The sequence below is a fragment of the Gopherus evgoodei genome, chromosome 2 (assembly GCF_007399415.2).
Source record: "Gopherus evgoodei ecotype Sinaloan lineage chromosome 2, rGopEvg1_v1.p, whole genome shotgun sequence".
In the NCBI taxonomy this organism is placed as follows: Eukaryota; Metazoa; Chordata; order Testudines; family Testudinidae; genus Gopherus; species Gopherus evgoodei.
Genome location: NC_044323.1, coordinates 128,706,753 through 128,723,587, shown reverse-complemented (window position 1 = coordinate 128,723,587; position 16,835 = coordinate 128,706,753). Strand labels below are relative to the sequence as shown.

Genomic DNA, 16,835 nt, shown 5'->3' with positions numbered 1-16,835 from the left:
ACTGCTGCAGATACTAAGGTGACCTTACCTACTCAAATGAAAAACTGCAATTTTTTAAGGGTAGCCCCTGTATTCTTATTCCTATCTATTGCAATAACTGCAATGTGTGAGTTGTTTAGAGGTGCAGTATGAAATAACGAATGTTTGAGTAATCCAGCCTAGAGATCACAGAGGTATAGACTCTCCATTATCTAGAAGAGACTTCTCACTCCCACCAGTTCATACCTTCCTTTTTATAATAGAAAGTTTTTGCCTGGGCCTAATGTGCCAATCAGTTAATAACACAGTGAACAGTAAATTTATTTGTTCTACTATAAGGCAGATCCTTTGACAGCAAATCCCTGAATCCACAATAGTCATCTACAGAGTGGAAGGCCTCAGACCTACAATTACTTACATAAATGCTCAATTTTAAGAACAAGTCAACAGTTTTAAAGGGACTGCTCACGTGTTTAAAGTTTAGCATGTGCCTAAGTGTTTGCAGGATCAGGGCCTAAGTAATAAGGCGGAGTGCTTTTTGAAGCTACTGTTTATCTTAAAGGATTAGAAGCCATCATATATATAGCACTAAAATGTTAAAGATTCTATCAAACTTTCAGTCAACAAGAATTTGCAAAAGGAAACTTAATATACATGATAAAATCCTTGTTACAATTCAATGGGAGGAAAAAGCAAGAAAATAAAAGTTGCAAAAAATAATTATATATACAGTGGAATAATAATAAAATATTAGAAATATGACAAATCAAACACAGTTGATTCACCAATTTAGGTTCAGTTCTGTGCCAACTGAATTTAATGGACATTTTGACAAGAGTAGGTCATGCATTCCTGCAGTGATAGTCATGAGAATGACACTGGCATGCAACAGGCAGAAGACATCATCAGATATACTTCATGTTGCTCAAATCCTCCCCTCTGTGAGAAAGTACTGGGGTGCTGCAAAAAAAACAGGAGGTGCATCCTGCCAACCTCATAGTTTTCATCTGAACGGACACTGGAGGTCCTCCACTTCCATGAAGGGGCTGCCCCTATGCATTGCTGCTGCTGCACCATGGCGTAGTCTTTCTGAGGCTGTGCTATAGCTGCCATGGAGAGGCGGTTCCTAGCAAGGCTTAATGCTCTTGAAGCAGCATTCACAATCAGATTTCTGCATGGAAATCCACAGACTTGGCAGGGGCTGATGTCACGGAGCTTAACTGAAACTGAAGTGCTTCAGTGGGGTGCTTCAGTAAGATACCATAGAGGCAGAAATAATGCTTCCCACTCTCCACCCCCACCCTCACCTTCACCCTCATACCTCCCAGGAGAGATTTTCTGCCCATTACCTTCTCCAATCACAGAAGTCTAGGGGTGATATGGACATTAGTTTTTGATCATTTAATATATCACAGTTATTTTTGTTCTCCTAGTTACATTTTTATATATCTAATTTAAAACGCAACATGCTGAGTCTATCATCATTTGATGCACCTAGTTTAGTTCTTACATTAATTGAGAAACTAAATACTGCACTCCTTAGCAAGTACTAATAGCAGAGTGGGGGGTTGTGTGTTTTTAGTTTTAGTCATATTAGATTTAATAATTATATTTGTCACACTTTCCTCGTTTTCCAAGCCTATACAGAAAGCAGAAGAGAATTAGTTCTCTGGAATAAATTACTTAACAGGGGAATTCTAATACTCATTTCCTTGCTTTTTCAAGTAACTTAAACTACTAGTTAAATGATACAAGGACATTATTCAATACAACAGGATTCTTTTTTCCTTTTATTTGTTCCATGCTACAGAATTTCATGTGCTGCTTAATGGTTATTAAGATGAGTAAACTAATTATAGATTAGGGTTCACATTCAATGACCTTCCAAAAACACCTACACTAATTAGAAGCACCTCTTTTTTAGTTTATTTATCATACATTATGTTGTTAGAGGGGTAGGCATGTAAAGATGATCTGCTATGTGGGTTTGAGGTTTGGTTTTGGGTTTTTTTATTGGGCTTATGCCCTATCTTGCTCCTTTAAGACATAGGGAGAAGGTCTAGAAGGTTGTGGAGGAAAGTATTTTTCCCCTCTCTACTTGTTTATTATCTTAAAAATATTGAGGGTGTCCAAAAAGTTCGGGTTTTGTGGAGGATCTTTTGGAGAGCTCAGAACATTTGTACTGCAAGCTCTTCAACCTTAACTTAAGGGATGGGAATGTTGAATCTTTAACAAACACATCTTTTCTCCAGTGGGTTGGAGTTATAATTTACTGGAATTGAACAGTTGTTAACAAAAAACAAAGTTTTAAACAATTTGACTAAAACTCCCTTTCCTTCTCCATAATTCTCCTTTGGTCACTTTACTCTTCTGATACCATAACTGCACTAGTTTTCCAGTCACCACAGAATCTTTCATGAGAGAAAAAACAGAATGTTCAATATCTAAACAAGCATGCAAAAAGAAAAGAAATATTTCAGACCTTCTTTCTATAGTATTAAGAGCAAAAGAGGGAACAAGCTCATTTTTTTTCACGTTGCAGATAGAAATACATTTACATACAGTCTGAGCCTGTGAACCCTTACTTATGCAAGTATTTCACAGGAGCTATACCACTGACAGGAATGACAATACTTGTATATGAAAGGATTTTCAGGATCTGACTCAAATATAAAGAAAAACAAATTAAAAAAAAGAAACTTACCTGGTCCCAGGGACATATGATACCTCCAAAACACATGAAGAGATATCCCATGGCAACAAGACACACCCACACCACCAAAGAGAAAATACGGAGCAGCTTCTTAAACACAGATTCTATGCAGACAAGGATAAATATGGCAAAGAAGATTGCTAGGGCTGTTGGAACTGTTATTAAAAATGCCACATGATCGTCAATTTCCTGTAAAGAGAGAAAAGTGAAAAGGAAGTTAAAACTTAAAGCACTTGGGCTCACATTAAAACATGTCTTCCTCACAAATAGTTGATTAAACAATCATTTGTTCTAAATTGGTAGCCCAGTGAGTCTGAGGATACATCTACACTACGGGATAATTCTGATTTTACATAAACCGGTTTTATAAAACAGATTGTATAAAGTCGAGTGCACGCAGCCACACTAAGCACATTAATTCAGCGGTGTGCTTCCCTGGTCCGAGGCAAGCGTCGATTTCCAGAGCGCTGCACTGTGGGTAGCTATTCCGTAGCTATCCCATAGTTCCCGCAGTCTCCCCCACCCCTTAGAATTCTGGGTTGAGAGCCCAGTGGCTGATGGGGCAAAAATCATTGTCGCGGGTGTTTCTGGGTAAATGTCGTCAGTCATTCCTTCCTCCGGGAAAGCAACGGCAGACAATCATTTCATGCCCTTTTTCCCTGGATTGCCCTGGCAGACGCCATAGCACGGCAACCATGGAGCCTGTTCAGCTTTTTTTTTTACAGTCACCGTATGTGTACTGGATGCCGCGGACAGAGGCAATACTTCAGTGCTACACAGCAGCATTCATTTGCTTCTGCATGATAGCAGAGATGGTTATCAGTTGTTCTGTACCGTCTGCTGCCAGTGTAATTTGCAATGAGATGACGGCTATCTGTCCTTCTGTGCTGTCTGCTGCTATCACGGGTGCCCTTGGCTGAGATCGGCTGGGGGCGCAAAAGCAAAACTGGGAATGACTCCCTGAGTCAATCCCTCCTTTATGGTTTCTAAAAATAGAGTCAGTCCTGCCTGCCTAGAATATGGGGCAAGTGTACTAGAAAACCAGTATATCAGAGAGTACAGCTGCTCTGTGTCAGATCCCACAGAAATGATGAGCTATATGCCATTCACGGGGGGTGCCCCTGCAACAACCCCACCCATTGCTTCCCTCCTCCTCCAACCTTCCTGGGCTACCGAGGCAGTGTCCCCCCCCATTTGTGTCATGAAGTTATAAAGAATGCAGGAATAACAAACAGTGACTTGTTAGTGAGATAAAATGAGGGGGAGGCAGCCTCCCGGTGCTATGATAGTCCAGGCAGGACATTAAGCGGTGCGGAAGAGAGGAGCTCAGCATGCCACTGCTATGATAATCCAGGCAGTACACAGGAAAGGGAGGGGGCTGATGGAGCTCAGCCCCCAGTTGCTATGATGAGGATGGTTACCAGCTGATCTGTCCCATCTACTGGGAATGACCAGGATTCATTCCTATTTTTACCCAGGCACCCCTGAGGCCAGCCAGGAGTATTCAGCAGTTATCAAGCATGTTGTACCATCTGCCACCGGGGACGGTTACCAGCCGTTCTGTACCATCTACTGGGAATGACCGAGAATCATTCCTATTTTCACCCAGGCACCCCCGGTCAGCCTCACCCGAAGCCAGCCAGGAACACTCACGGGGCTGATAACAAGGACAGTTACCAGTCCTACTGCACCGTCTGCCATCGGGCAGGGGAGAGGAGCAGATACTGCTCTTCACTGCTGCAGCATCGCGTCTACCAGCAGCATTCAGAAGACATATGGTGACACTGAAAGAAGTCAAGAAACGATTTCTTTCCCTTTTCTTTCACGTGGGTGGGGTGGTGTAAATTGACGAGCTATTCCCTGAACCATGCCAGACAATGTGTTTGAACCTACAGGCATTGGGAGCTCAGCCAAGAATGCAAATACTTTTTGGAGACTGCTGGGGACTGTGGGATAGCTGGAGTCCTCAATACTCCCTCCCTCCCTCCAGGAGCGTCCATTTGAGTCTCTGGCTTCCCGTTACACTTGTCACGCAGCACTGTGTAGCCTGTAGATTTTTTTTTCAAACGCTTTGGCATTTCGTCTTCTGTAATGGAGCTTTGATAGAACAGATTTGTTTCCCCATACAGCGATCAGATTCAGTATCTCCCATACGGTCCATGCAGGAGCTCTTTTTGGATTTGGGAATGCATTGCCACCTGTGCTGATCAGAGCTCCACGCTGGGCAAACAGGAAATGAAAATCAAAATTTCGCGGGGCTTTTCCTGTTTACCTGGCCATTGCATCCGAGTTGAGATTGTTGTCCAGAGCGGTCACAGTGGTGCACTGTGGACTACCGCCCGGAGGCCAATACCGTCGATTTGCGGCCACACTAACCCTAATCCGATATGGTAATACCGATTTCAGCGCTACTCCTCTCGTCGGGGAGCAGTACAGAAACCGGTTTAAAGAGCCCTTTATATCGATATAAAGGGCCTCGTAGTGTGGATGGGTACAGCGTTAAATCAGTTTAACGCTGCTAAAATCAGTTTAAACGCATAGTGTAGACCAGGCCTGAATCTTACAAAGGCATGATGTTGAAATATTTTTTTCACTTTTAATATCGCATTTGGGGCTATTAATACAAAAACTATTAACTATGCTAATGCAATGTGCATCCTGTGATAAATAGAGGAAATGATTATTACAAAGTAGAATCAGGAAGATCATTATACACACTGAAGTGGGACTTAGCCCTCTAAACTGTTTAGGCTTGCAATGCTGAGTGGAGCAATGCCTAAATACCTTTAAAATTTTGAGCTTAACTCCTTATTACCTAGTCCAGAATAGCAGCAAAGAATGTGTGGGTAAAATAGAAATGTATTATTCACACTTCTCTGGAGGTTTTGTTGTATTGAAAGCTATATCAATTACTTAACTAAATGTTTCATATGCATAGACTGAGTTTAGTTTCTTAAGCCATCTTACTGGAAATTTAGTAGTTAATGGAATCCCAGTACTTGGCAAAATTAGTTACATGTGAATCAGGTTTCAATCATATCCAATCTACAATGAGATTTAATGAGATCTAAGCAATACTTAAAATTATTTGTAGAACTAAAAAATAAATAATCAGTTGTTACTACATGACTTTATAACTTTTAAGTCAAATCACTTTAACATTATACTAAAATAAAATTAAGGATTGTTTTACACCATTGTATTAGCTCCACAGTACTTATGGTTAGAGGCACTAACATTGTAAAGACCTGATCCTGCAATCCTTATACACACAGTTACTCACTTATGCAGGCAGTCCAGCCTGCAATGGGATCAGTAGTGTGAGCAAGAGCTGCAGAGTCAGGTCTCAAGACCCTATTTTTCAAGAGTTTAAACCTTCCAGAAAATTACCCTTAGGCTGAAATTTCTCATATTGGTTTCTCAGCCCAAAGGTGAATTCTTCAGGATAATATGAAAAATTCCATTTGGTTGATTTTAAGATGTGCAAGTATGTTTCTTATTCTTTAATTCTGCTGATGCTTTTTTTCTGCTCTCATAACTTAAAACTGGCTTTATTTGTAAACTTTAGAACTTGGCATGTTGTATAATAGTTCTCAATTGGATGTGCATATTTTCTTTTGTTTGAACAAAAACTGTCTGACTAACAATGAAGTTAGATAAGATTGAAAACATGTTCTGGAGGTGCAGTCCATTCTCATTCCCTTCCCCACACTTAATGATTCAAGAAAACACTGAATATCTGCAGAGATATCCTTAACATCTTCCCAAAGTTTCTGGCAAGTCCTTCCCTTCCCCCTCTGCCCCAAATCACTTTTTGTTTGTAATATGTGATCATCATTGCATATATAATTTACATTTCTAGAACTCAGGTGCTTTGCATCTCTTAGTGTACAGTACCCCAGAAGCCATCAGGGTAGTGAAGAAAGAGGACCCCACACCTTCTGGATCCCAACATACTCCTTTTAAAACACGGGGATGGTTTATGACACTTATCTTACCCACCTTTAAAGTTAGCATGTTCAAAATATACACTTATTTGACTGTGACTACAGACATGTAAATGTAGCAGTAGCTTTCACTCTCACCTTTTTGTTTCTACTTTTCCTTTCTGCTCTTTGAAATGGCCCATGCTCCTGTGCCCACTGAAGTCAACAGCAAATCTCTGACTTCAGTGGGATCAGAAGTGGGATTGTAATGTGCAGAAACTCACTTTTCTCCTGTTTTTAACTTTTTTTTCCTTTTAATTTAAAAAGATATCTCAAAAATTGTGAATTCAATATTAGCAATCAGAACTTAAACAGAAAGAACTAATATCAGGAAATTTTAAGTTATAGTTCTTATATCCCACCATGCAACTTTGGCATATTGCACATAAACACATACACTTTTATGCATATGTTTACCTTTAAGTACCTGAGTAGTGTTTTTGAAGACAGAGAAGACTACTGCTTAAAGTTAAGCATGTGTATACGTATTTGCAGCAGTAGGGTTAAATATTAACACAAATGTAATCACACATACTGAATGCTAAAATATACATATGGGTAATGTAGTAGAGTTACAATTGCTGAACTCTATCTTTGAATCGCCTGAATGTTGTACATCTGAATTCCTGATCTTAATAATGTATTACTATACCTCACTGCATTTATTTTTTATTGTCTTAACCAAACGAAGGTTAGACAAAGCCATACAAAAAGAAATTACAGCTGAGTTTTTCACTTCTGCACTTCTACTCTGAGATTGCATGGATCTGAGCCCAGAACACCTTGTTATATTCTAAAGGGTCTAGTTTACCTAGATTACTCCATGTTAACATTAAGTTGCATGTTTTGTGTCTCATAGAAAGTGATGTTGCTAGCATTAAAGGTGAACACACTGCTATTGAATAAAACTAACACTGAAGAGAAACAGGGACTTAAAAGATTGCTGAAGCTAAAGTTCAATTATAAGAACAATACTGAAAATATCTGTTTTCAGTATATTCAATCATTTGTTTATAGATTATTGGGGAAACAGGCATCCCTAGCCATTCAAAATTCCACCCATTTCCCTCTTTTCAACAGCCTATGAAAACTGATCAAATGCACTAACTATGCCCCTAGATGGTCTGTGTCCAAATAGGGAGAACAAGAAGCTTAGAACATAATGGGACAGATCCTCAGTTTATGTACATGAAAACATCATTGATTTCAAAGAAGCTACACCAATTTATACCACATTAGGATTGGGCTCATGTTTTTTAATATCCAAAACCTTTCAAATATCTGTTATGCTTGTGTCAGTATATGTCAGAGTCAAAGAAGTTCAAAACAATGAAACATCTTAGAAAACACACACACAAATCACTGGATTGGGATTTTTTCTAAAAAAAAACACACACAAAAAAACCCTTAGGTATTTCACAACTCTGCATGTAGAAATAAATGTTAATGTAGTGTCAGCCAGGGTGGAGGATTTGGCCATAATTTTAATTTGGAACCAGCTTTTAACCATAATATTTTCTTATATTGCTTCACAGGAATAAAGAATGATCAGTGACATAAATTCAAAGGCTGAACATTTAAAACTGGCAAAACACTGATTAGAAAGTTGCAAAATATTAACATGATCGGCAGGCTAAAATCAGCAGACAAGTGTAAAGAGATGAAACCTTGAAAACCTGAATGATACATTTCCTTAGCCCTTATCTAAAAAGTAAAGAAAATATTTTTGTCTTTTCTATAATTGGTATACACTGAAGGTAATGGAATTAAACTGACAGCATGGTGCCTTCGAACATAATGGCTTAGCCTACAGTATATGGTTCTTCTTTGACCAACTTTTTATCTTTCTAAATGTTTTCTCCCTTGCTGTCTTTTAATTACTGAACAAATTAAATGTCTACCACTGTTCTGGACAGAATTCTGAGCTTTTATGCAAGATGCAATAATCCTGTTATCTCAGGTGGAAACTGAAGAATCATTCTCTGGGGTATTTTCAAGAAGCTACAGCTTTTTTCATCCTTTACCCAATTATTTCTTTGTCCAAATAAATGGCATGACCTCAGTTTAGATTTTAAACAACAGAACTACTGTACATCACTGAACTCTTTTATGATAAATCATACATTTTAATGAAGTGTCTCTATAAAATAATGGAAGCTTAATATTTTCAATTTTAGCAAATAATATGTTTCCACTAGCTACTTTAATCCTTTGGTACTTTATGGTTTATTCTGTATTGCTAATGTAATTTGCCTCCAGTCTATGTGTAGCAGACTACTGCTGGGGTCTCAATCGTTTTATCAATCTTGTGCACACTCAAGCTGAACTAACTTGAATAGCTTATTATGTCCATAGCTGAATATTATGAAATGTTTCCTAAATTTAAATGTAAAAGCAAAAAGAGAATTTTGAAATGCTTCTTCAAACAAAATAGCAAAGTACATTAGTCTTCACATACTTATTGTTAAAGTATGGCTCTATTCTGAAAAGCAACTGTAACAAAAATAGTACTTTAAGGCTCAAGGGTATCATCCCTTAATGATTCAATTATTTTTGTTTCAAATGTGACCAGTTTAAAAGTTAAAAAGATACTTTTTTCTAACTTCCAGCCCAGCAAATTTAGCTTGGGATCTGGAAACCAAACTGGATTATTTCCCATCATGTATCATCATCACCTGTAATAAAAGGGTCTTCAGGACAAATTATGCCCTCAGTGGGACTTTTAACACTCATGGAATGGCAACGGTGTAAATTATTTGGAATCTAGTAAACAACTACATTCATGGTGCACAAATTGGAACAGAACACTAAGCTCACTTAATCTTAGCACACTTGGCTCTGCAGAGTTGACAGTAGTGAAAGGCAGAAAAATATATTTTCGTCATTAAAGTGAGCTAGATATAACTCTGAATACTCAGAGGGAACAGATCTACTAAATAAGATGCCATTTGCCTATATTCACTTTTCAGAGTGTGATAAATTATTATTTAATATTGGATAAATTCCAAAGATAGAAGGTTTTCCAGAAAAGACGACTGCATTAAAATACACCCTATTTTTAAAATTACATAATCATTTTTATAGCATTTTGTTTTCCATCTAAAGAACAGAGACAAATTCAGCTCCAGTGAAACTCTTTTGGATTAAACAGAGACAAGCCACTGACAGTTTCGATGTTGGAGGAATGTGGTTTGACCCTATGCTATACAAGACTCAGGATGACAGGGTGATTTCTGTAATCTGTTTTTATGCCTGACTCTATCACACGTATACCACTATAAAGCAGAATTAACCCCCTGGGAGTCAATGTAGTTACACCCCCAAAAAATGGAGTAAGAGTTCTCAATCACGCCCTATGTGCTGGTGTAAGTGATCCTTGCTTAATGATGGCTTTGGCAATCCCGATACCCAGCCTGAGCTATTCTTACTCCAGCTATAAATCCATTCTTCCTGCTTTTTATTTTTTCATTCTATAAATGTCACATGTTTTTGGCAGCTTGCAGTATCTGGAATTCTTCTTCACTGATTTGCATCACTTGACTTTGTTAATGGTATATGAAATAAAATCTGTCAGTGAATATTAATAATTCATCTTTTTGGTTCTAAGGGACTGGATAAGGTTCGGGAGATTGGAAATTGAATGCACTTATATGCCACCATTTGAAATCCAGCCCAGCATGGCAGTAACCAACAGTTGCTCCCATCTGAGAGGGAAATGAGTTAGTGGTCCCAGTCCAACTCCTAGTAGACTAATGTCCACATCAGAAAAGCTACCTTTACAATTCCTGCTGGGTGGCACTCACAGAAGAGAAGCCAGGGCCTAGATGGGCAGTAACAATTAACTATATTTTCACCCCTTGAAGTGTTCCCCCTGAAAAAGAGGTTAAGGCACATTAGCAGAGAAGTACATGAAAGCAAGAACTGTACCTATCCTTTAGTTAAATAAGATTTTAAAATAAATTCATCTGATGTTTAATGTATTTGAAATCCAAATACTCAGATATATGTAAATACATGTTTGAAGTATACTTATGGAAGTGTATTGTTTCAATTTTGAGTGTTTTAAACAATAACAAATTTAGTGCAAAAAAGCTACATTAATGCAACATTCTTATGCAGTTAAAATATCAATTGTAGTCACAAGAGTCAAAGTTATGGTTTTCAGAGCAACAGCACAGGGTATACACATCAAAGGTCAAATATATGCTTTTTTATATCCATGCATCCCAACTGAAGTCAGGACCACTGAAGTGATGAATATCCAAGTCTTGAACCATTAAATAATGTAATGATAACTTTGCATTTTGACTCCCATTTTCAAATCAGCTAAAAGGTAGTTTTCTCCTATATTTTTGTTCCTGATATAGAACCAAATGCAGCCCCTAAGCAAGTGAAACTCTTGATGACTTCAGGAACTGTTTTACTTGTTAAGAATCACAAAATTTGAGACAGAGAGTATATAACAAATTTGAGAGAGAGGAAAATGGTGCCTATTTATTTTTATGTATTTATTTTTTTAATGAGAAGGGTAATAGACCCTTACTATTGCTGGATAATTATTTTAAAACTTTATATTTTTCAAGCATTGATCCAGAAACTTGAGAAGTCAGTATAACTAAAAAACATTAACATTATTTAACACAGAACAGTGACTATTGAATAGTGTTTCAAATGTATCATAAATAACTACAAATCCATATGAAAAGTTCTCTTATCACAGAAAAGATTCTTAAAGTTCATCCCCTAAAGACACATTCTGCCGTCTTTTATGCCTGTGAATCAAACTGATTTCAAATCAAAGGGATTTTTACTTGAGTACGGACTGTAGGATCAGACCCAGATTCTGCCTCTGTAATAATGGAGCACCAGCATCTGATTTTTTTTTCTTATTTAAAGAAAAACTAAGCCAAATTCTAGTAGCTGGAATATGAGCAAAATTCAGCCACACAACTATACACAGTGCACAGGATACTCTACTATTTAAAACAGATGTGACCAATCTAAGGTGTCAGTGGATTTCACTGTTACTTCACATGGTTACTTCTACCATGGCACATGTTACTTCTACCATATTGTGGTTAATAAAACAGCCATCCAAATATATATGCTCTTTAAATAGTAATTTTAAGGTTAAACATTTACATATATGTAGCATCTCACTTCCAAAAGTGACTCCTCAAAATTTTTCATTTAGTTATATAAGGAACAGAAAGTCACAGCTGTAGATATTTCAGACACACTCCTTCACAATTTTACATTTCAATGACCTTCAAGCCCAAAATTAACCAATTCTTTTGTATTCCTACAAACTGGGATTATAACACATATGGCCAGAATTATTCAGTGTATTGCTGGCAACAGTAAGTAGTTTTTTATACAAACAATGAGGGGGAAAATGGGTTCCTCTTGCTCCTTATATATGGAACATGGAAGCAACAAGAGAGTAAGCAGCTACTGAAAATAACACTGACATCTGGCACTGCTTTCTTACTACTGAAAGGCTCTTAGGGATCTGGAAATAAGGAATTTGCTCTTCATCTTTTCAAGCAGCTGCCAAAGATGGAAGCCTGACCCGTTTCCCCAGTGTTTGATTTATTCTATATTTTATGTCAGGTGCAGAGAAGCAAAAGGAGCTACATGATAGAAGGACATGTAAAAGGCTAACACAGAGCAGGAAAGAAAATGTACAGTATCATTTAGACTGTTCATCTACCACTATCCCAGGAATTGTACATTTAATGCATAAGAGGTTCTAAACTTTAGTTTCAAAGATCAAAACCACAGTATTCTTATGATATAGAAAACAATCTCCAAAGAAACCATTTAAATAAAAACTAGTCTACTGCATAGTTAACAGAATTAGATTTCAAATCGCAATCTGAAATTCAAACCACCTTCTTTAATATAATTCTTTTAAAGCTTCTATGAATTTTTCATCTTATAACTGGTATTGTGACAGGTCGAAATAAATGACTAAGTGTAACATTTCCCTGTAAGGCTAGCCATATTTTGGAAATAGTTGAGAATGTATTATCAAAAAAGAAAAATAAAGTCTGATACATACATGAAATATATCAGCAATCAATTAGGCATGGCAATCTATTTTAACAAAACAAATACAAATACTAAATAAAAGCAAAAAAGGTAGTTGTCTTACGACTTTCAGTCTCAAATTTTCTTAGGGAAAGCCTGAAATATAAAAATACTTAATAATTTATGTTCTTCCATTTACCTAACAGATGCCTGATTCTAGAGTTCACTTCTCAAATTGGAAGTAAAAATAAGAAAATGAATCAAATTACACTGTAAAATGTCAAACTGGAATTTGTTTTCACGATGCACTTAAGATTCTTTCAAAATAATCTTAACTGCATAATAATAAACCCAAAGGTGTGACCATTAGAGATTTTCCTTAACTTCAAAACATGGTACATAACTGTTTAGAAATAGTATTGTCTTGGACTGAAAGATGACTTCATTTCTACTCTGTTACTGTCTGACCTAATTAAATATTGCACACAAAACCACCACACACTGTATGTGCAAAATAAAGTCAGAGCTGGTAGTATTCCAGAATGGCTTTTCCAGATCAGATATGAATAATTTTATATATAATTGCCCAGACCCTTCATCTTTTTATCTGCAAAAAATGATTATGGTCCTATATCTAGACAAGGAGGATGTAAATTCTAAATCAGATATAAGAGAAACAAATTTAAGCCTTAAAAAAATTCCTTCCCTATGAATAAATCCAGGCAAGATTATTCTAATAAGAGATTTTTAGGTGGAAATCTAGGCAATGATCCAAAGAATTTTGTCCAATATGCAGTGGCTGCAGTCTTCAATGGTAAACTTTCACTCCATCTTGAAAATGAAATCATTTCCATCTCACAGCTGAAAACTTCAAAGAAGGATTCTTTCTCTCTTCTCACTCACTCTTTTCATTGTCAACCACCGGAAAATGAAACATAGGAAAAAAGTTCTAAAAGCAGTTTTTTTCTTTGTGGTATGTCTGGAATTCCAATGACAGACTGAACTATAAAATTCAGAGTGTTTCTGAGGTTGTAACTCGTGGCAAGACTTTGACAACTCAGACAGCTCTGTTTCCATAACCCTCAATAGTCTTTCAGTTTAGACCTGCTGTTACACCGCTATTGCAAATGATTTACTTCAGAAATGGAGTTATGAAACTGAGTGTGTACAGCCTGTTATAGTAAGTTGTGAATTACACAGTGAATCAGAGAAATGAATGCTGATTTTTATTTAAAAAATGTGAATTTTAGTGCTAATGATTGTGAGGTCCTGGTGGCACTGCCTTGACCCAAACAAACTGCAGGCAGGTACTCTGCAACCTTAGCTATGCAAGTACATCTCAGTGTTGGCATCCAACACAGATACCTGCTTCTCCAGTCCCGGGTCTTGAGCACTGATTGTTAAGCACATTGAACTGTGCAAAAATGTCTTTAACAAACTAGAATGAGATCAATTGAATCTGTGGTTTGAACACAGGGTTGCTGAAGTGAAACACTAGTGCACTAGCCTGCGGTACCACTAGCCACTTCTGCTGCTACTAGTTTTATGTTCCTGTTGTTTTCTATCTTCCATTTAACAGATTGGGAACCTTACCTTAAAACAAACAACAAACATCAGACTTCATTGTGCTTCTTTATGTAGTCTGAGCCCCCCAAAAACACTTTGCTCCAGTTGTCAAGAGAGAAGTCTTCAGATGTCATGAATGCTGGTGTTTGCATCTAGTAGGAGGTAAGGAAAAAAAGTGCCTACAGGGTTCACCAATTGTTTAAATATGCAAAATCCTTCTTGAGCTTGTAACAGAAGAGATACAAGTCTGTTCAACTTCATTCTCACTTGGAGGCAATTAACTACAGCCAATAAATGTTATTAGACAATTCAGACACAACATATAAACTGAAAACCATAATTTCTCTTTCTTTTATTTAAAATCTGAAAGCACTATGGCTCAGTATACATTGTGACAACCTGAACATTAAATTTGGAAAGACGCCATAAGGAACAGGAATTTTACTGCCCTCTACAGCTTTCCCTCTCTATTCAATTCAAGGGTACAAATCCACAGATTTTTGAAGGAAATCATCAACTGGTAAGATTGAGATCTGTTGTTGTGATATTTTATTTCCCAACCCTGGAAGCTCTGCAGTTAGCATACAGGAAGGATAGCAAGCACAAGAAACTTTCATTCTCCTAAAAATTAAAGGCCTCACTCTGCATTAGAACCTCTTTCTAGAAACTGGGTCAGTCTCTGAAAACGGTGTGACTATAAAGAAAAGAAAAAGGCTCCACTGCCTTTTTTCAATGCCATAAAATGGGTTGTTTTAAAATGCTGGTGGGGACTAAAGGTTTTTGCAGATTTAAATCCTGCTACTAAAAAAAGGTCAATACGGCTAATCTGCCAGTGGGAAGGAAACAGAGCCAATGAATTAAGCGTATTAAACTCGATGTGTTGTCGATGCAGCTTTAAATTTATTAAACAGGAGCCCAATCTTCTAACTGACGGTGCTCTAACTCGTTTTAAGACTACAACAAGAAGCAGAGAAGTTTGCGGCGGCGGAAGAGTTGCGGGGGGCCCACGGTGCCCCGAACCCCTGCCCGCCGAACTGCTGGACCGCGCCACCCCCGGACAACGCAACTTTCTTTAGCACCGCATCTGCCGCCTTCACTGCGCCCCCAGCCTGCTCTGCAGAGCGGAACGCGGCCACCAAGTTAGATAACAAGGACCCGCAGGGAGGCAGGGCGAGGGACTGGGCTCGCGGGGCAGGAGCGGGAGCAGGTCGCTTACCAGACCAGAAGCGAAGAAGACGGCGAGCAGCGCCAGGCAGGCACCCATCACTATGAGCAGCAGGAAGACAAGGAGCGGGTGCTGCTGGCTCATGCAGTAGTAGGACTCGTAAAGCCAGTCCCGGGAGCGGGGCTGCTCTCTGCTCACCCCGCAGCCCCCGTCGGCCGCCTGCTCTGCCCGCTCCAGCAAATAGCGGCGCCGCCTCATCATCGCTTCTTGCCACATCCGAGCGGCCCAGCGCCCCGCGCAGGTGGCCGGCCGAAGCAGGTTCCCCTCAGCGCCGCTGCGGCGGGCGGGCGGGCTCGGGAGCGGGGCGCAGGCTTGCGCTGGCCACCGAGAGGAGCAGCATGGTGCGCCCGCCGCCGCTCGGCTCGCAGCTCCGTGTGGCTCAGCAGCAGCAGGCACCACCCCTTGTGCACATGGCCGGCCCGGCTCCGCCTGAGCAGGGGTGGCTGAGCAGCTCCTCCTCGCGGAGGGGCGGTGCCCGCAGCAAGCGTCCGAGGTAGCCCTGAGGCTGGCTGTGCGCTGCCGCCCCGCTCCCACCAGCCGAAACACGGCCACGCGATGCGCCTCTCCAGCCGCCCAGCTCCAGGGCAGCGCTCCGCAAAGGACTAGCGCATGTGCTCTCCCGCCGCTGCTTCGCCTCCCTGCCGGAGCGCTCCCCCTTCGCTGTCTGGGGCTTGTGTGATGTGAGAGACTCGCTCGAGCTGCCCTCCCCGCCTCTCTCTGCAAACACTCTCACACCGCACTGCGAGGGGCAAAGGGGAGAGAGGAGGCCGGGGACAGTTAAAACATGGGCTCAGGCCAGGTCAGATGTAGAGAGAGTTGGCAAATGTGTGACTGTGTTCAGGCTCCCACTAGTCCTAACCTTCAGTTGGGGGATTGTGTGTCCCCGGTACATAATTAGCATCCCTGGGAGAGAAGGCAGCAGAACAGATTCACTTCAGTCAGCGTCGTGTTTGAATTTGTCCTTCCCATGAAAAATAAATGTGAAAGGCGGAAGAGAGCTGCAGGGAAGAGGAGATGCTGAAGACGAAAGAGACAAAGCAAGACATTGAGAGCCGTGCCACAGTGTTTGGCAAAGTGCAGCGTAGATCGGAAAGATTTGTCCCCTCTCCCCCCAAGTGTCTCCACTCCCGCAAGAAGAGAAAGAGAGTTATAGCTTTTGAACTCTTTTTAAGTTGTGACAAGAAAATTTTAGATTGACTAACTGCTGCGCTGCAAAGCTCAGCACAAGAGGGAGATACTTTAAAAATTGCCTTTAAATGATTCCTAAATAGTGGAGGAGGGCAGATTTGTTTCACTGAGTTGCTTTTCTGAAGATTGAATTGTCTCTTTTAAA

At 39.5% G+C, this 16,835-nt stretch overlaps 1 protein-coding gene across 3 annotated transcripts in view; it reads right to left on the bottom strand.

Moving 5' to 3' along the window:
- The window catches only part of ADCY2 (adenylate cyclase 2), a 459,805-nt gene extending 444,059 nt beyond the window's left edge, over positions 1-15,746 (bottom strand). For 2 of the 3 annotated variants that reach the window (XM_030551678.1, XM_030551679.1), the window contains exons 1-2: positions 15,494-15,746; positions 2,684-2,881 (exon numbers count right to left, since the gene is read on the bottom strand). In XM_030551678.1, the coding sequence (XP_030407538.1) occupies positions 2,684-2,881; positions 15,494-15,718 (423 nt within the window). In that variant the 5' untranslated portion in view covers positions 15,719-15,746. Of the gene's footprint in view, positions 1-2,683; positions 2,882-14,304; positions 14,430-15,493 lie in introns of all 3 variants that reach the window. The other variant, XM_030551680.1, reaches the window with a different exon arrangement.
- Positions 15,747-16,835: the final 1,089 nt, after the last annotated feature.